This window comes from Podarcis vaucheri (genome assembly GCF_965113315.1).
Source record: "Podarcis vaucheri genome assembly, chromosome: 16".
Classification (NCBI taxonomy): Eukaryota; Metazoa; Chordata; class Lepidosauria; order Squamata; family Lacertidae; genus Podarcis; species Podarcis vaucheri.
In genome coordinates, this window is record NC_138754.1 from 13,185,510 (window position 1) to 13,205,394 (window position 19,885).

Below are 19,885 nucleotides of genomic sequence, written 5' to 3' on the forward strand. Positions count from 1 at the left end.
CTCAGAATACAAAAACAGTTCAGGGTATCACAGCAGGCCACACTGCCCCTCTTAATCAGTTCCTTCACCAACTGTTGCCTGGTCAGGGCACAGAGCAAAAAGAAATCACGCAAAGGGGGCACAGAATTAGCATTCCACGTTCAAGGGGAACCACTGGGCACTTGGAACAGCTGCACCTAGGCCTTGCTTCCCATCATCACAACCCCATGGAGCCACCCCCACCCACTCTTGACAGGACGGTACCAAGGCTTGTAGCCTCCCAGGGAGTGGAAGCAAATCTCCAGGCAAAGTGCTTGGGGAGGGAGGTGGAACAGAGGAAGCCAAGGCCAGGCAGGTACTTTCTGGAAAGTTTTAATCTAGAACCTGTAAAACTACATCAAACGGCAGCGTCCCTAGAGGGGGGGGAGGGGGATGAACAAAAAAGGGAAATGATTTTTCTTTTTTTAAAAAAAGGCATTTTGTGATCAGAATTAAAAAAAAAAGTAACCACTCACAAAACCGAGGTATCAGTACAGTTATATACAAACCAGATTCTTGTGTGTGTGTGTGTGACAGTGGTGGGGTTGAAGGAGCTCAGTACAGACTGCCAGGGTGGGGAGCCCAACCACCCCAAAGAGGATTGAAAATACATTCTCAAGTGGTGATATGACAATGGAAGAAACCCAGCTTGAGGGGTGGTGGGGTAAAGGGGAGGGAGGAACAAGAGAGGTAATTGCAGCCAGGGTCCCATTTTTCTCTTGTGCTTTGGAAAGAGGAGGGGAAAAGCCGGCTTGTCAAATGGGAAGGAAGGGCAGGCTGTGCTATCCTGCTTTTGTAGATGCAGGGAAGGAAGTAAATGGAAGGGGGAGCTCCCCTTATCTTCCACCATACTGGTAAGATACTGGTGACCGCTGCTGCAACCATTACCTGTGCAGGGAGAGTGTTAACAGAGCCCCCCCCTACATACCCCACCACAAAGCTCTTCCTCTTGCCCCGAAACATCAGCATGACCTGTGTATGTCGTCTTCCGTAATGGAAACACTGGGGCAAAAATAGCTGTTCCCCCAGCTAATGACGCTTCAGGCAACTCTCCCCACAGGCAGGTGGTGCCACTTGCTTTAATAACAGCCAAAGCCACTCTCGGGCACAGAGGAAAAGAAGCCAAGTATGAACACGTGTGCAAAGTTGGTGGCCAAGATCTGGTGTGTTCCAGAGCATCCTGGGTCAGGAAGAAACATGCTGAAAGTTATCTTAGCCTGGAAGTGCTGGAGACGGGGGGGTGGGGGGTGGGGTGGGGGTGGAGGCTTGGGATCAGAACCAACAAGCAAGGCACCAGCAAGACTGATGGGGCAGCAATTCTAACCATGATGCTGTGCAAGCTGTCAAAGCCCATAAAAGAAACTGGCTCAGGCTGAACAAAGGAATGCTCTGCTCCCAGAAGCCCTTGCTAGCTTTATGCTGTTGCCCCTGGAGCTTGCAGGGAAGAGAATTGCTGGGGAGGGGGGTGGTCAGAGGTGAAGAAACGGACTGCTGTGGCTTGGGACACTCCCCATCCTTTGCTCTTCCAAGGTGGGAGGCAACCATATGCATGGCTAGAATCTCCACCCCACTCTTTTTATAGGGGGTCTCAGGACCCCTGTCAGAAGAAGAGCAAATTGGAGGGCAGTGCTTCCAACAACCTTGCCAAAAACAGGCCGTGATCTCTGGGAGCAGAACTGGCCGAGAGTAGGAAGGTGAGGAGAGGGCAACCGCAGAACCGTCCGAACCCACCACCGTCCATCACTGGCCTGACGGGGGAAACCCAGAGGGAGAACCACTGGCACCATTATGCCCTTAGGAAAGCCCAACTCTCCCAGGGCATGAGCGAGCACACGCCCGCCCAGCAGCTGAAAGCCCACCACCAACACAAGGAGCGGGAGAGGAGGGTGCGAGTGAAAGGCATTGTGGGAGGTAAAAGGCATTGTGGGGGAGGGCGAGCTCTGGCAGTTGAGGGGCGGGGTGTCCACTTATCTCCCCATCTTTGCTTTTTGCTGTGTTTGGTAAAAATTTAAAACCCTGTCTCATGTGCAACAACAAAAAAAAGAAATAAAAGAAAAGTACCATGGTCGCCACGGAGACCAAAAGGGATGCCCCCCAACACAGTCACTATAGAGACCAACAGCCCTTGGTACGCTCCCACTACTGTTGCCACGGAGACGGGCTGGGTGGCTGCCAGCCACTACCCCACGTACTCTGTCTCCATGGCGATCCAGCAGCGGGGGGGGGGAGTGATGGAGAGGGGGGATGTCCCCAAACATCCAGCTGCCGCCCCCTTTCCCTGCCCCCCCAATCTCTGTCCTGCACCAGGGTATCGAAAAATAAACCCTTCCAGAGTTAAAATTGCAGCTTTTTACTCCTAACCCCACCCCATGCGCGTGCAGGCTGGGCCCCCCCGGGGGGCCTGTTAAAGCTTCAGTTCGTTGGCGATTTTTGAGGCAATGTTCTTGAAGGCCATGGAGGTGCCCGATATCCGCTTGAAGCGGACACCGTTGAGGGAGAGGCGGGGGAGTTTGCACACCTCCATCTCCCACTGGACAAAGGCCTCGTGGCCCGGCGCTCCGTGCATGCACAGAAGCATGTACTTCTCCTGCAGCTCGCACTGGCAGTTGTTAGCGTCCAGCACTTTCCGGATCTCCTTCATCATCTCGTTGGGCTCCATGGAGCTCGTCGTCTTCATGCTCCAGGTGAAGCGCAGCGAGCGCGGCTTGGCCTCCCGGTTCTCGTCCCGCTCCTTGTCGCCGCTGCTGCCCACCATGTGAGGCCTGAGAGGGGAGAGCGAGACAGTGAGCGGAGAAGGGCGCCCTCCCCACTCGGCCCCTTCGGCTGCCCCCAGAAGCCAAGCCTGGTCGGCAACCGAGAGCTGGAGAGGGGAGAGAGAGACACACACGCACACACACACACACAGAGACGCTAAGTAGTAGTTTGGGAGCAACAGAAGAGAGAGACAGGCACACGGAGGAGACGGAGAGGAGGTGCCAGGGAGCAGCCTGGCCCTGCTGGAGAAACAGACAGAGTGGAGCAAAGGCTTCCCCCAAAGGCTGGAGGAGGCCCCGTGACACTGGCTGCATCTCACCTGAGCGTCTCCACACGGTCTTTGCTTTCGGGCTCATGCAGGTTCCTCAAAAAACAGAGCAGGAGAACAAGGTATCAGGCACCCTCCAGTCAGCAGCTTCTAGACCTGCTCTCCTTTTCTCCCAGGGGGCAGGGGGACGAGTGTGCATCTCTGGCAGGTGGGGCAGGGCGGGGGGCAACTCAAGACACGGAAGGGGCTGGGGAGGGCGTCATGAGGGCTGATGCCAAGCCCACAGGCCCCCCGGCATGCAAGACGCTGCGCGGCATGCTGGGAAGTGCGTTTTGCCAACATGGTGGTGAGGAGGAGGGCATCTGGGCTGGCTGGTTGCAGGTGTGTGATGCGCAGCGGCACCTCTCTCCCTGGTCCCTCGGCACAAGCAGAAGCCACAGCCAGGCAAGGGAAGAGAAGAGGAGAGGAGCTGGAGTGGCGGGGGAAGAGGCTGCCCTGTGATCACCAGCTCAAAGCATACCTCTGCCACAAACTTGCAAAATGAGCCATGATCTCTCTTGGCCTCCACCTGCAATACCACCACTAGCCTACATTGCAGGGTCGCTGCAAGGACCACGAAGAGAATGCACACATTAACGCTCGAAAATCAGTATATAGGAAGCTGCCTTATACGGAGCCATACCACTGGTCCATCTAGCCCAGTAGAGTCTACACTGACTGGCAGCAGCTCTTCAGAGTTTCAGGCAGGGAGTCTCTCCCGGCCCTACCTGGAGATGCTGCTAGGGATTGAACCTGGGACTTTCTGCATGCAAGGCAGATGCTCTACTATGGAACTACTGTCCTTCCCTGGTGGCCCTCAATGCTAAATAGTATTAAATCATGCTCTAGGAATTCTAGACATTATTGCAATATAAAGTAAATGACTTGGGAGGTGCTTTCCCTCTCATCTGAGCACCACTCCCCAAGCCTAAAAATACACTGTGCCCAACTCTGCACCCGCTTCACAGAAACTTGCATCATAACCCACCTGCCCACTGAGACCAGTAAAGGAGGAGAGCGTGCTGATGGCACCACCATGCAAGAGAAAAGGAAGAGCACAACCCTTGCCACGGTGGCTTCACAGTTTGCGGAATCCACATACGAGTCTCAAGAGATGACAAACTAAAAACACTTTGGTTTCCATCAGGTTTTTAAGCAGCCCAATGGGCTGTCCTGGGAGAACGGTTTTGTGACATTGAGAGCCAATTCACTGGATTCAGGCTCCGAACGTTTAGTAGCATGCACCCTTTTAATTTGGTTTTGGTTATACAAAGCACCGCTTCTGGATTTATTTTTTAAAGCAACTCCTCAAAGCTCTTCCTGGCGTTGAGGCCAAGTGATGCTGGCCTTTTAAACTGCCCAGATTTTTTGTTTAAGCAGACATTTTAAGCTGTGTCTCTTTCTTTGTTTTGTTTTTGGGTATTGCTGATATTTACTGCTTGCCATTCTGGGTACCCCTTTCTGGGGGATAAAGAGCCATATACACCAGGGGCAGTGTGTGTATAATATTTGGCCTTTCAGATTTTGTGGGACTACTACAAGTCCCTCCACGCCTGACCACTGGCCATGCTGGCTGGGGAAGGCGGGAGCAAGCAGCTATTAACACCTGGAGTGCCACAGGCCCCCCACTCCTTGCTATCCTTAAATATTCCAGCCACATCCATCCATCACTAAGCCATGTGACTTGCAACAGCCAATGGAGCTCCCTCATGCCAGCTCAGATGAGGGAGGGGGCAAGCAAGCAACTTGCTTCCTGATCACCAGTGTGCTTCCTTCTCTGCTCATCCACCATCACCAGGCAGGAGGTGGGGTAGGGGCGGAGGATGGGGGGAATCAAACAATGGAGAAACCTTCACACACACCCCCACAAGCCGGTAATACAGCAGCTGCAGCTGCCTCTTATGGTCCACGGGATCAGAGAGCTGGGAGGAGGTCATTTCTAGCACAACCCTCTGCTCAACCCCTCTGTTCTCCTCCCCATCCCTGGTCATCCATCTTATGGCAAGTAGCTCCACAATGCTAAGGTTTTAAAGTACTTGCTGTTCATGAGTAGAGGGGGAGAAAGCCCCCCCCAACCCCCACTTTTAGTCAATTTTACCCAGGAGAAAACGTTCCTTCCTGACCCCACAAAGAGAGAAATCTGTTAGATGTTCAGCATAACTTGAAACAATAAAAAAGGTGAAGTAGACTGAATGAGGAAGGCCAGGGTTTTTGGAACACTCCAGAACCAAAAAGGTATGTAGGATTCACATCCTGCCCTGAGCCCTGGGATGTCCAAAGAAACAAGCAAAAACCCACAGTCTTTTAAAGTGGAGCCTGCTGACACTTTCTGCAGATTTGTTCCCATGAGGACTAGCAACCTCCCCCTTTCTAAAAAAGAACAAGATAAAAAGGCTACCTACTATAACCGGGGGGGGGGGGGAGAGAGAGAGAGAGAGAAAGGAAACCAACCCCCAACACACCGACTGCTAGTATCTTCCAGATTGTGCTCAAAACCTGCCACAGGATAATAATATCTGCTCTTTGGGGCCATGCAGATTCCGAGGCAACCGTCTCCCCACATGTCTGCCCTGAACCCTCAAGGCAGTTGCAAGCAGTAGAGGCACAGCGACAGCCCAGCGCCTCCTAACCACCACCATGCAGGGAGAAAGGGGATTAGTTGGGTTGGGGGGGGTGGGCGTGTGTGAAAGAGAATGGCAATGGGGGGGGGGGAGAGAAGGGTTTTGGTTAAAGATCAGAGGCCCAGCCTGGGGGACCAAGGAAGATGGCAGGCACCTTTAAAGAGACAGCATGCCCAAGTGGAGGAGGAGGAGGAGGCCCAGCACCGGGTGAGCAAGCAACCTCTGCGGCTTCCCCTGCCCACCCTCCTCCCCACCGAGTCCCAGGCCAGCTCATTTGCAGGCGGCTGAGAGGCAGGCCAGAGCCAATGGGGGTCTTTCTCTACCCCACATCCCAGAGGCAGGGAGTTAACAAGCCCCCCCCCCGCTGTCCCTTTAAGCATGCTCTGTGCACACACGCACAGACACACACGCACACACAGACACCATTAGCAGCCAGAAGGCACAGAAGGGGGGGGCGGGGAGAGGAGAGGAGAGGAAGAAGCCGGCAGGGAGGAGGTTAGTACTGCACAGGAGGAGGAGGACAGAACAAAACCAGAGTGATGAACGCCTACCTTCTGGCAAACCTGAAAGACAGATTTCTAAAAGGAAAAAAAAAAAGGAGGGGAAACGGTGGGTGGGTGGGTGAGCGAGTGCGCAAATGACCGAGTGACAGGAGTGCCAGCCGCGCGGGAGCAGGCCGGGGCGCCCCAACCTCCCTCCCTAAAATAGTAATTGACGGTGGGTGTCACAGCAAGGCCCCCACAACCCCGCCGCCTCACCACCCTCCTCGACCTTAGCTCCCTCCTCCCTGCAAACTTGGGAATCTGAAGAGCCTCCTTTGCTTCAGACAGAGACAGGCTGGAGGGAGGAGGGCTGAGCTGGGGCTCCCACTGCCCCCCTCCCATTCGTGCTGGAACCTTGCAGAGGGGGAGGGAGGGAGGCCAGGACCCCAGAGGCACTTGGCTGCCCCCCTCGTCCCCAGTCCTGCCACAGCCTAATTCTTCCCACAAAGCTGGGAACAGAAGCCGGGGGTGCGGTGGAGGGGCAGGTTAAACACTTAAAGCAAAGAGGGAAAGGGGTTGGGGGCAGGAGGCGCTGGGCTGTACAGAATGGCTCCCCCGTCATGCACCATAAAACACCCCCTCCCCCCAATTGAGACAAAAGGCTTTGCCAGGAAACTGTGCCCCATCTCACAGCCCATCCCCTCTCAGGGCTGTACGGGAAAGAGAGAAGCCATTTTGAGACATATTCACACACACATATACACACACCACAAAAAAGCTGCCTTGAGGGACGGGTTCGAGCAGACCCCAGCTGCAAGACCTTCCTGGCTGGATCCTCACCAGAGAAGGCAGCTGGTACTGACAGGGTCCAGAAGTCATCTCCTCCATCCTGTCGCTTGGAAGGGGATGGAGCAGCATCGGGGAACCCTGGAAATGAGCTTACTTGCCACCCTCACCATCTGGGCTGCTCTGCTAAATCCTTGTCCACCCCCCACCCCTGGGATGGCAGGGCTGCAGGCGAGGCGGCTCCCACCCACCCTCAGCTTTGCGGCCTTCACAGCACCCCAGGTCACTGCAGGAACCACAACAGAAGCAGAAGCAGGGTGCCATTGGAGGGTGTGGGAGGCAGGCCTGGCTTGCTCTGCGGCTCAGCTGAGACTCTGCTGGTCTCCTTTTCTGAGCTGCAAGCAGAAATGGGAATTCCCGGGGAGGAGCGCATAAGGCAGCATGCGCATGCTCTTGGGGAGAGCGCAAGGTGGTTCCTCCATGGCCTTGAGCTCTGCAGTTGCCAGGAGAAAGGTGACCCTCAGCCCGCTCTTCTGATCTCCATTCCCAGAATGCCTCTCTCCAATGTGGCGCCTCCTGATTGGTCTTAACACCTCAGGGAAGCACAGGAAGTTGCCATGGAGCAAGTCAGGCTATTGATCCACCTAGCACTGTATCACCTACAACAGGTGTGAGGAGCCTTTCCCCCCCCCCGATGTTGCTGAACTACAACTCCCAGCAGCCCCGAGAAGAATGGCTAATGAGCAAAGGACGATGGGAGCTGAAGTTCAGCAACACCAGAAAGGTCAAAGGCTCCCCCAAACCTTGTCTCTGCTGGCCGGAAGTGGCTCTTAGGGTTTCCAACAGGGGACAACTCCCAGACCTACCGGAAACTGGGGATCAAGCCTGAAACCTTCTGCATGCAATGCAGACACTGCCTAAATGAGCCATGGTTCTCCCCAAGCATCCCTGGTCCAGGTGCACTCCCTTGCGCATGAGCCCATTTGTCTGTAGACGTCCTTTGAGAGGGGCCTCTTCTCTGCCGCTCAATGCTCCAATACCAGGAGGGAGCTGAAAGGCTCCACCCCTACATGCACACATATAAACACATGCAAACACCCCCCCCGGTTGAATGCTACAGAAAAAACGGGCTTCCCCAAGCCTAGTTAGGAGGCTAGTCCTCTCCAACCCCTTCCAAGCACAAGATCCGGCCAAGGAAGGCAGCTGACACTCCTGCCCCTGCGCTGGTTCTGTGCAGCAATACAGTGGGGGCAGGGAGGAGAGATGCAAGACGAAGAGGAGGCGGCTGGGGTCACAAGGACATCCTTGGTGTGGGGTGGGGAAGGGGGGTACTTATGAGGGTGGGCCTGGCTGTGCACAACACACACACAAGGTAGTGAGCCTTCATGCTGCGCCCTGGGGGAGCGGGGGAGGATGGCTTGCATTCACCTCTCACCCCCAAACTGAACCCCCAAAGCACATATCTCAAGCAATCGTGGAGTTGTTTCCAATCGGCAGAGAATACCAGCTACGGATTTGGAAAAGGCTAAAAAAGGGGGACGGCTCCTCTTCCGCCCACCCCTGCCCACTTCCCTGCTCACCTGCGCACGAACTTGGAGGTGAACTTGCTGAAGATGCTCCCTGAGGCCCCCCTCCTGCCTTGGCTGTTCCCGGAGGGCGACGCGGGCGTGAGGCCGTAGGGGAGGTTCTGCTGGTCCCGGACCTGCCGGAGCTGCCCGGCATGGAAAGTGCTGCGGCTGGAGACGCCCCGCGGGAAGTTGGTGCGCTCCGGGAGGGCACTGCTGATGTTGTGGGCCGAGGGAGAGGCGACGGGGACCCTCTGGGGTGCAGTGCTGTGGGGAGGGGGAAGAGCAGAGAAGACGACAGTCAGCGACCCCACTTGCTCACCATCCAGGAACACTCCGCTGCCTGGGCTGAACAGGAAAAGTCTTTGGGGCAAGCCACTTTCAAGGGTTATGGCCTTTGCGCCCCAGAGGATTCTGGGAGGTTGTGTTCTGCTTGTGGGGGTGGGAGGAAACACAATTGGAGTTCTACGAAGAACTGCACAGCTGGAATTATATGAAGAGGTGCTCCTGAAATCCCAGGAGGAGTTCCCGAAAAATGGTGAGCCTGTTAAAATGGGTTTGCAGCCTAGTTTAAGACTGCAGAATAATTGCAGGCGGAATGTTGGCAGCTCCCCACAAGGCTGTGGTTGCTTAAACCCAACATGTGCAGCAGATACCTCGTTGGCAGCCAACGCTTAAAAATAAAAGAATAAACAACCCATATTTTGAACTGAGCACGGGCTGAAGGGCCTGCAATCTCAAGTAAGGGCACCAGGTGGGGGGGGGGAGGATGGGGCCCCTACACCTTTAATTAAACCTCACCTGCTGAAATCCCCTCTTCTACACAATTGTGAAAGGTGCAGAAGCCATTTACCATTTCTGGCCGCTTCAAATCTCAGCTCCTTCCGCTGCTCACTCCTGCACCAGCTTGGATAAAGGGAAAAGATTTCCAAAGCCCCTAGTCCTCAGTGTGAAGACTAGCCTTTTGCGCTGGCAGGAGGGGCACAACAACAACAAGCTGACAGGAATGAGTCTCCAGGAGAGGATACTTGCTAATAGCCTCTGCTGTTGCTGTTGACCCTGGAGATGAGGTTAAAGAGCCGCTTGCCTGAACCCCAGCTGGTGAAGTAGAGACAAACAGAGCTGAATAAAAAAGAAGGGGAAGGGTTCAGAAGGCTCCAATTGTCCTTTTTCTGCCTGGAGAGGACAGGCAACTAACTGGAGGCTTCTGATCTCGTTCTCAGACTCCTTTCAAGCCATCCAACCTGCCATTACCTGAAGTTGGAAAGGATGCCTGTTCTACTTTCTACCAAGCAGCCCTGTTCCCCCTGCATTAGTGTTGTGCCTCCTTTTTTGGGCAGAAGGGGACTATTCCTGTCACATCCTACAAGTCAGCTTGTCCAAAAAAACAGCTGCAGGGCACCAAGTTGCCCTCCAAGGCACCACAATCCTTCCAACCCCAAAAACATTTGGCTGTCCCCCTCTACTTACCTCCAGGCCCTGAGCAAGCGCACTGGGGAAGGGCAAAAAAAGAGACATGGCTCCAGGGTGCGGAGCAGGCGGAAGACACAAAAATGTTGGAGAGCCCTGGGGGTGGGCAGGGGACGGAGGACACAAGGCACGCAGAGCTGCCCACTTGCCTGGGTCGCTGCGCCTCACAGTTATTGTCGGAGGGGGGCAGCGCGGGCTTGGAGGGGTGCACCGAGGCAGACATGGATTTCTGGTGCTGTCGCGGGCGCGCAGAGCTCACGGCGGCGGAAGCTGAAGCAGTAGAAGCCCTGGAGCCTGGAGTGGTTAGGCTAGGGGGGGTGAGGGGAGGAAAGAAAACACAAGCAGGGGAGAAGCAGATGTTTAAAAAAGGAGGGATGGAGTGGAGGGTGGAGGGAAAAACCAGGGGAGGTGGTGGGCTGTATCCGTAGCTGACCCAAACAGACTCCCGGTCTAGGAAGGAAGTGCCACCTTACCCACTGCACCCAACATCTCGTTTGCCCCGTTTTAAGGAGAGTTCCTCGTTCTATGAGTCTCGGGTGGATTTATTCCCAAGCCCCCAGGAATAATTTTAAAAAGTCATGTGACAAGGAAAGGCACTTGGGACTGTGCACAAGGTGGGGGTGGGTGGGCTCTGAACAGACTGCCAAAATAGCAATGCACTGATGCTGCTGCTCTGGCAGAGGCCCCCTTATTCCCACCCAACAGGCATGGAAATGCAGAACTCCTCTTGCTAACTGATCTGCATTCTTTCATCAACAGCCACGTTTGTCGAATAACTGGATTTATATCCCGCTTTTTGACTGGAGTCCTTAAAGCAATTTAGGGCATTTGCAAAACGGAACCAATGCACGTTTATTAAAAAGAACCCTTTTATAACAAAACAGGCCAAAACAAAAAAGCAAAATGGAAGAGCCCAGCCAGAGGAGGCACCAGGGGCTCTTGTCTTCCACCCTGCTGTCTCTCTGACAGTCATTTTCCTCCCAGGCAGGAGAGGCCACTCAAGGGCCTTGCAGCAAACCTTTCCTTTCCTTGCACGTGTCTGTCTCCGGTGCTTTTCCCTTGCTTGACCCTAATGCTTTGTGCAAGAAAGGGGGAAGGGCCCCCTTATTCTCCAAAAGCCCCGACTCACCCCGGTAGGGCCATGCTGCAGCTGGGGCCTCATTGCAGGATTGCAGGGCGGGGGGAGGAAAGGCAGCGGCTCCTCCACCTTCAGCTTTGGATACGGCACGTGCTGTCAAATAATCAATCTGTCTGTTTGGCAGCTCAGACCACATCCATGTGCTTGCCCTTGCTCAATAAAACTGAGCTGCTTCTCATCATTTCAGCTGAAGGAAGAAGGCCCTGGATCTCCCCCTCCCCAAACCATCCCTTTCTCACCATGGATACAGCCGCTACTAGGTACATGGATGTCCCGGGGAAGGGGAGGAAGAGCAAATATACAATATACAACCCGGTATATGTGTATATGTGTCAGGCACAACCTTGATGCAAGAGTGGGAATGGATGTGGAGGGAATCGTGCTGGGGTCGGGTGGGGGACGGGACACCATGGCAGTTAGACCCTAAAAAGAGAGAGCCAATGTTCTCAAGCAAAAAGAAAACGGGTTTTGCTTGCATGTATCTATGCATGTTAGGTTATGCGCGTGTCCATAATGGATGAGAAATGAAGAGGTCAAGCAGGGCTGCTTCTTCTGAGCCGTATCGGAAGTAGGAAAAGTGGGGAGAGCTTAACACCAGCTGTGGATTTAGCAACTCTTTTGGCAGAGACAGGCGACCAGGATCCCGTCCAAGCGAGTGAGTGAGCTGGTTGGCAGGAAAAAAATGGGTCCCTCCATTCTTCCTGTCGGTCCCATTGGGTGGGTGGGGCTTCCTCTCCTCCACGGCCAGCATGGAAACACAGGCTAGTAGCCTTTGATGAAATAAACCCTGCAGGCTAGTAGCTAGTAGCCTAAGACCCGGAGGTGTGCTGACACAAGGGTGGTGGTGGGACCAACACGCACCGGACTGGCCTAAACTGCAGAGGGTCCACAGTTCAAGTTGCATCCGGCTCATTTAAAAAGGCTACGTTGTAGGGAAGGTCTAATATTTGCCTAGTTCTCTCTGAAGTGGCTCAAGCTGTGTTTAAGCTCCACCACTTGAGGCTGCCGTGGGGGGGGGGGGAGGTGAGAGAGCTCATAGGAGGAGATGCTCCTCCAATGCTGCAGAATTCTCTGGGGAGAAGGTGGGGCAAAGAAAGGAGAACTCTGCAGGGAGCAGATTGCTTGGTTGAGGAAGGGACCCTGGAGAGGAAGGCCAGTTTCCATTTGGCAGGGCTAACTATGGGCCGGGGGGGGGGGTGAACATGGTTGCTCCAGATCCAGGACAAGTGGTTCAGGCTGCTGCCGCTGCTGCTGAACCAGACAGAAGGAAAGAACAGAAGCGCCCCCACCCAGTAATACCCACAGCCATCTCCCCTCTCTCAATCAATTGGCAGAACAACGCTACAAATCATCTTTCAACACTTCTGAAGTATTCCAAACTAGCTCATAATCCCATCTTGCCGCCACCAGGATGCAGCTCCGTTCTTTGAGGACTGTGTTTGGGGAGCAGGGGAGAAGAGAATGGACCACTGACAGAGAAGGCACCTGAACCCAGGCAGGTTTGGACCCACCGCCTCTGAGCCTGTGGAAATGCAATGGCTGCCCCACAAAAACCCAGGGAACCACAGCTTGGTAAAGTCGGGGAGAACTCTTTGAAACGTGAGCACTGCTTCCTCCGTCCCAGGAACTACTGTTAAAATCAGTTTTAAGTATGCAGCGCATTCCTAATATTCTTCAAACAACAGAGGATTAGAGCAGGGATGGGGAATCTGTGGCTCTCCAGGTGTTGTTGGACTCCAACTCCCATCAGCCCCAGGAAACACAGGCAATGGTCAGAGACGGTGGGAGCTGGAGTCCAGCAATATCTGAGAGGCCATAGGATCTCCATCTGTGACTTGGGAGAGGAAATAAGAGAACCAGAAGCAAAGGTTCATGCATGCGTGTGCAGGTCTGTTTGGTGGTTTTCATTCATGCAGTCCAGCCAGGCAGCAACTGTGGCTTTGCCCAGCCAAACAGAGAATTGACAAGGCAGGTCTGACCTTCCAGTTGGGGCTGCATAGTCAGCTGTTGATTTCCAGCACTGCGCTGGATGGCCTCACAATGACCTCTCCAATTTTAGGATTGCCCCTATTACAGACTGCTGGTGGAGGCAATCGCTTGCCTCCTTTGCATTACAAAGGTGCCTGCAGACAGAAAAGTTGTCATGCCAGAGAGAAGGCTTTTGGCTGACTGTTGCCTCTTGATATGTTGGCTTTCTGAGTGCAGGAATTCCCACCCTTGAGGATTCAAACACATGCCTCGGCCACCATCTTGCAATCTCTAATGGTACATTCCAGGGATGGCTCTCTCTCTCCCCACCCCCGCCACACACCCCGCATTAAGAAATGCATGACCCATCAGGGCTGGCCCAAGACATTTTGGCACCTGAGATGGATCTCAAAATGGTGCCCTGCTCCCCACCAGGGGTTGGGGAATATCAACACCAGGATCTGCAGCCTTGGTGGGCCCTGTTGCCTGAGGTGGTCGCCTCACCTTGCCTCATAGGTAGGTCGGCTCTGTGACCCATACACAAAACAGCCCTGGTGCAGCCACCTGCATTTTGCTCCACCTGCAAAGCTGCCCCAAAACAGCTGGACACCACTCTGCTACTGAAGTTTTCTCTTTCTCCCCTCTTCCTAGTGCATCTTTATGTCCGCATCTGGCAAGTGACATGACCAAGCTGGCCTGGGCTCCAAGCCCTTACCTATCTTTGCCGTTCTGGATGGAGTTCTGGCCCAAACTGGCCCGGTCCAGCATGGGGGAGTTGCGGCTCCGGTTTGTGCTGGTTGAGAGGACACTGTTCTGCAGAGGGGTAGAGACACCGAGTGAGCACGAGCCTTTCACTGCCCACACTTCAGAGAAAGAGAAAGGGAGTTAAGCGGCTCCAGCCTGCTGCTTCTGCAGAGACTACTTGAGCTAGGTTACCTGAGTCAGCACCCAGGTCTCCCAGAGAGTCGTAACATAGGGGTAGAGGAAGCTGCCTTACACAAGAGAGACGCGTAGGGGTCTATCAAGCTAAGTGTTTCCCAAACTTGGGTCTCTAGCTGTTTTTGGACTACAATTCCCATCATCCCTAGATAGCAAGACCAGTGGTCAGGGAAGATGGGAATTGTAGTCCAAAGGCAGCTGGAGACCCAAGTTTGGAAAAGACTGATCTAGCTCAATATATTGTCTACCCTGTCAGCAGCTCTCAAGAAGCTGCAAGGGAGGCAGGGGATCTTTCCCAAGCCTACCTGGAGATACCAGGGATTGAACCTGGGACCTTCTGCATGCAGTACATATGTTCTACCACTGATTGGCCCTTCCCCCAAAACAGGAGGTCACCTTATACTGAGAATGACCTACAGAGGTCCATATAGCTCAGTATTGTCTACAGTTCTCCAGAGTTTCAGACCAGGAGTCATTCCCAGTTCTGCTCGGAGAGCTGTACTTTTCCCAAACTTTAATTCTGCACCCCCTTTTTTGCAGTCTTCCAATCCTCAAATTCCTCCTCTAAACTCTCAGAAGCATGCCCTGGATCGCTTCACCCCCGCTGACAGCTGAACAGAACCTCCGTGTTCAGAGGCAGGATGCCTTTGAGGGCCAGCTCCTGGGAAGCAGCTCCTCATGTGCCATAATGGCATGTTCTCCCCCCCCCCACCCCGCTGAAGCAAGCCTCTGACCCGGAAGCTCAGCTCCCTGAGGCCACAACGGGATAAGAGTCCCTCCCCACCCGCCCCAGAGCAAGAAAGGACTGACTGTGGAAGGTGTGGGGGTGCTCTTCTTCCTCTCGAGGCTGGGCAGGGGGCTGGCAGGCACTTTCACCGTGCTGCTGGCCTTGTTGCGCCCAGCCTCCCGCTCCTCTTCGGGCCGCTTGTTCTCTGCGTTGGCTGCCTGTGTTTTCTTGGAGTACGAGGAGGATGTTGGGATGGTGGGTACTATGGTGGGATAAAGAGAGGGCCAGGGAGTGGGGGGAGAAGAGAGAAGAAGAGTCAGCGTGGCGAGGTCTGGTGTGAGGAAGGGATACCCAGCAAGGGGAAGCTTGTGTTTTCTGGGCAGCACCCTGTTTCACAAGTGTGGAAGGAAGGAAGGAAGGAAGGAAGGAAGGAAGGAAGGAAGGAAGGAAGGAAGGAAGGACTCTTCTAAGGAGTCAATGAGCAACTGGAAAATTCCCTGCACCCCAATGCGGGGAGAGGGAGATTAAAAACCGTCAGGAGTTTTAAATAACCTGCATGGCTGCAGTCATGAGCTACATAAAGCAGGAGGGAAAATATAACCGTGTAATTAAAAACACACACACAAACATCCCAGTTTAGTTTTCCAGCTCTCCTTGCTGGATCTCAGAATCTTAGTCCCCGCAGTGCCTGGTGAATGTTGTAAAATAGCCCGTACGGATGCACATTCCCCATCTCACATCAAAAAATTTATGCCTCCTTGTTCAATAGGCAGACCCAGTCAGATGAGCAGAGTAGTAACAGTAGTAGTAGAAGTAGCAGTAGTAATAACTGTAATACAGTGGAACGTCAGGTTTCGAACATCTCTGTTGAAGAACGCTTCGGAACTTGAATGCCGAAAACCCAGAAGTAGCTGCTTCCGTTTTCGAACGTGCCTCAGAAGATGAACTTCTGAGGCAGCTTCCGTATTGATTTTTCCGTTTTCAGGCTTCTGTTTTGAGTTTTCGAACATTTCGGAATTCAAACGTTCTTCCGGAACCGATTACGTTTGAAAACCGAGGTTCCACTGTAATGGCAGGGAAGCCTCACTGTGGTCCCCCCTGAGCAAGAAATGTGGTGGTGGTGGGATGACTCACCCTGGTCGCTTAAGCGGCGTTGCTTGGGGTTGGCTGATACACTGCGCTGTACCTTGTGCGACGGGGAGGGGGCGGTGCTGTTGGCAAGTTCGGGTTGGGTCCGTGGCTTCAGGGTAATGCTATCGTTGTCAAGCTGGAAGAGAGCAGGCAGGAGCACGAGGGCGGGGAAGAAGAGGCTCACTCAGTGGGTGAAGCTCTGACCCGGGCATTCCATTCATGTAATCATTTATTTATATCAGAGATGAAGAACATACACACATTATTTATATGATCTCTACTCTTGGCTGAGGAAGAGGAGAATAGGAGTTCTTAACAGTTGCTGCTGGAGGGTGAAAAAAGAAATTGGGGTGTGCTTGTGAACATTCTGAGATACAAAGCGCAGTCCCTCCTTGAGCCAAACTGCAGCCTGCCCTGCTCAACAGCCAAATGATGTGGCAGAACAGATTACACCATTTCAGGCTCAAGGAAGAGGAGATACGTATTTTGGAGGATCCTCTGTGCTAAAAAAAAAACAAAAAATCCTAGGAGAAAGATCCTAACCCAGCCTGCTCACTTTGTGATACATTTTTTAAAAAAACAAAGGTGTGGGGAACCTCCGGCCCTCCAGAGGTTGCTGAACTACAACTCTCATCAGCCCTAGCCATTGGCCATGCTCACTGGTGCTGAGGCAAGTTGCAGTTCTGCAACCTCTGGAGGGCCAGAGGTTCCTCCAATCAGGTGTGTTCATGACAATATATCTAATTTCAGATGGTCTCCAGTAGTATTAAGCTTGCTCTTAAATTCTGTTCAACTGGTACCACAAACAGCGCTACAATATAGGTTTCAGATGCAAAGCCACTGGAAGTCTGCACACCTCAACAGACGAGGTTGCCATAAACGCCAACAACAAGCCTCTTCGTGGTTCAATGGGTTAGGGCTTTTGGCTGTTAACCAGAAGGTTGGTGGTTTGAGCCCATCCAGGGATGGCTGTGGGCAGGATTCCTGCATTGCAGGGGGTTGGTTTAGATGACTCTCAGGGCCCCTTCCAATGCTATGATTCTAAGCAATCAACAGGGAAGGCAGGCGTCTAGTAGAGGCTGGCTTATCAGGGCGACTGGGGCACCACCCACCAACCTTAGCCTGCCCACAGCCAGCCTGCTCTTGGATGCCTTCCTACCTACAACCAGTCCAGGTGGTGCCCCTGCCGGCTGACTTCCTCCTCCTTGGTCTCGATGCTGTCCTTGTGGGACTCGGCAGGGAGGAGGAGGAGGATGGTGACCAAAGTAGAATTTGACGGCTCCGCCAGTCACTGACTCCGCCTCCACCTCCTGTTGACCTCTCTACCTTCCGCCCTGCAGGTCCCAGGGGGCACCAACCTCTGCCACAGACACCCAAAGGGACAGATTCAGAATTGTGCTTTTGCACTTGGAAGTTTCATGCCAGTGTGTTTCCACTGATGGAGCTTCAATGGGGAAGTGCTACCGCTGAAGACATGCGAACACCCAGATGTTTGCAGCTCAGTCCCTCAAATGGAAGCCACATACGCACAGAAACAGACAAGGAGCTCACCTCTGAATTTTTGTATCCTAGCAGCAGATATGTAGCCATGACTTCGTTATACTTCTGGCTGACTAAGGAGTCCTGGATTTCCTCCCGGGTATATCCCATGGATATCATGAGCTCTGCAGGACAACGGAAGGGAGCACGCACACACAGGGAAAGGAGAGAGACGGTCAGAGCGCCTTGAAGGGTGAATAAATAAATAAAACTGTGTTTAAAAGATGCATGGAGGGAGGGAGGGAAATATGTGGGTGGCCCTGCAGGGAAACGATAGCCAAGCGCTTGCCCGGGAAGATCTTGCGCAGCAGCAAGTCACCATTGCAGGGCCACCCAATCACCCGCCCCGCCTCAGTGACACACCTGTCCGCCGGGGATCCTTGTAGTCGGGCAGAGGCTCCACGTAAGGCTTCAGTTCATCGTCCTCGTGACCCACATTCATCCAGCGGTCTTTCATGATTTGCTATGGAGAGGGGAAGGGGAAACGTTGGCTCAGTATGCGGAGGGTGGCGGTGACAATAGTGCAGAGGAGTGCTTTCTTCCTTTTTAATGTTTCGGCGAGGATGGTCCCAGTTGCATAGCTGGAAAAGTTTCCTATTGGAAAACTGGAACCACTTGCACAAAACGCAGGCTCTGCACACACCTCTCTCCCCAATGTTCACAGCCAACTCCCAACTGCAAGGAGATCTGGCCCACCTCTCCCTCTCTCCGCAAGTCTGGGTAATGCAATCCATGTCGCCACCCAAGCCCATGATTAATTCGTGAAAGACCATGGCATAATCAGCAAGCTCTCCCAGCTAGTGTACATAATAAAACTGCAAATAACTAAAAAAAAAATCTATGAAAACATGTAAGCATGAAATAATTATAATTAGAAATAAAAATCAGATGAATATAGGTAACTAAATTAGATGTCTGGTTAGGATTGCTAAAATTAAAAAAAAAGGTTTCAGCGGCAACTGAATATATATATACAGCAAAGGTGTCTGCCTAATATCAATCTTCCTTTCTCTGCTTCTTCACTTTATCTGATGAGCTTTATGAATTGCTGTCTTTGTGGATTTTGATATTTTTGGCTTTTTTATTATGCTGGGCTTTTTTGGTGGTTGTCTGATGTATTGTGCAGATTTGGATTTTCCTGGGCAATACCCAACTAAGTCAGACTCAAAGTAAACCCACTGCGTTAATGAAGTCCACTGATTTCAATGGGTCTACTCAAAGTATGACTGACAATGAATATTGCCCATTGTACATATATTCTATTGTTGCAAGTCACTCTTATTTGGGGTGGGGTGGGGATAGAGATTTTTATAATGAATGAATGAAATAGGTTATTTTATTCTATTAACAAGGTGTAGGCAAGCTTTGGCTCTCCATATGTCACTGAACTACAACTTCCATCACAGAGGTTCCCCACACCTGCTACACACAAACCAAACCAGGAAGAAAAACCATACAATTTGCACCGTTGACTGGAAACCCCAGCTTGCTGCTCCAGTGATCTGCCAAGACCTTCTCCTTGCCTCTCGCATGAAATCAACACAGCACCCTCCCTCTGTGTATCACGCAGAATGGAGGGTGTGTGTGTGTGTGTGTGTATTCATGCGTGTATCTTGCCTTGTCTCCGCCCACACCCGAGCACAAACCCAACTGCCCCCCTTAATGCACTCTTCCCTGCACTTCCCCTTCTGCATCCCTGAAGCCCACAGTTAAAATTGTTGCTTGCAGGCAGAGATCAGCAGGGGCCATGGCATTCCAGCACCAGACAGCAAGGAATTTCCCTCTCCTATTCAAGAGAATGGCTGGCGGGGCTTCTTAATTACTTGCCTACGCAGAAAGGCAGTTTCGGATGGCAGGGGGCACTGCAGCCCAGCCAGACAAAGGCAGGAGCCAACCGCTGGGAAATGAACCAGGCCCTCTTCACGCTAGCACTGGAGGCAAGGAAAACTGCCTTTTGGAAAATAAAACTAAAAACAAACAAGACCGCACACTGCTTGCAAGGACAGGGCTTTCCTACCAGCATGGACTTGGATACGCCTTCTAAAAACTGAGACAGCGCTGGCACAATTCTAAGACTTAAAAACCAAGGGCAAAACCTGGATGCAGAGTTGGTTAAGCAACTGCCCAAAATACACTTGCTTAACCAAATACTGTCAAAGGGTACATTCACACATTACGTTTTCCGTATACACCGAAAGTGGTTTTGTTATTTTTGTTTCCAAGAGCGCAAACTGAAAAGCATTAACGGGTGAATGAAGCATAAGTATTTGGGAAAGGATCTCATCAGAGAGAGAAAGGGAGGGAATCTCTTAAAGGCATCCAAAGAAGGAAATCTTCACATACTTCTCAGAATTTTTTTTTATTTTGGGGGGTGGGGTGGGTAGGCAGGGCAGGAGGGAATGGGTTCCATGAGGGGGATCTAGCCAAAACTACTGATTTA

At 52.8% G+C, this 19,885-nt stretch overlaps 1 protein-coding gene across 10 annotated transcripts in view; it reads right to left on the bottom strand.

Moving 5' to 3' along the window:
* Positions 1-335: 335 nt before the first annotated feature.
* MARK2 (microtubule affinity regulating kinase 2) overlaps positions 336-19,885 on the bottom strand; it is a 112,895-nt gene continuing 93,345 nt past the window's right edge. For 3 of the 10 annotated variants that reach the window (XM_082202716.1, XM_082202719.1, XM_082202718.1), the window contains exons 10-19: positions 17,809-17,908; positions 17,458-17,570; positions 15,910-16,042; positions 14,859-15,037; positions 13,825-13,922; positions 10,153-10,311; positions 8,549-8,800; positions 6,252-6,278; positions 3,092-3,136; positions 336-2,780 (exon numbers count right to left, since the gene is read on the bottom strand). In XM_082202716.1, the coding sequence (XP_082058842.1) occupies positions 2,423-2,780; positions 3,092-3,136; positions 6,252-6,278; positions 8,549-8,800; positions 10,153-10,311; positions 13,825-13,922; positions 14,859-15,037; positions 15,910-16,042; positions 17,458-17,570; positions 17,809-17,908 (1,464 nt within the window). In that variant the 3' untranslated portion in view covers positions 336-2,422. The remainder of the gene's footprint in view (positions 2,781-3,091; positions 3,137-6,251; positions 6,279-8,548; positions 8,801-10,152; positions 10,312-13,824; positions 13,923-14,858; positions 15,038-15,909; positions 16,043-17,457; positions 17,571-17,808; positions 17,909-19,885) is intronic. The other 7 variants (XM_082202720.1, XM_082202721.1, XM_082202723.1 and 4 more) reach the window with 7 other exon arrangements.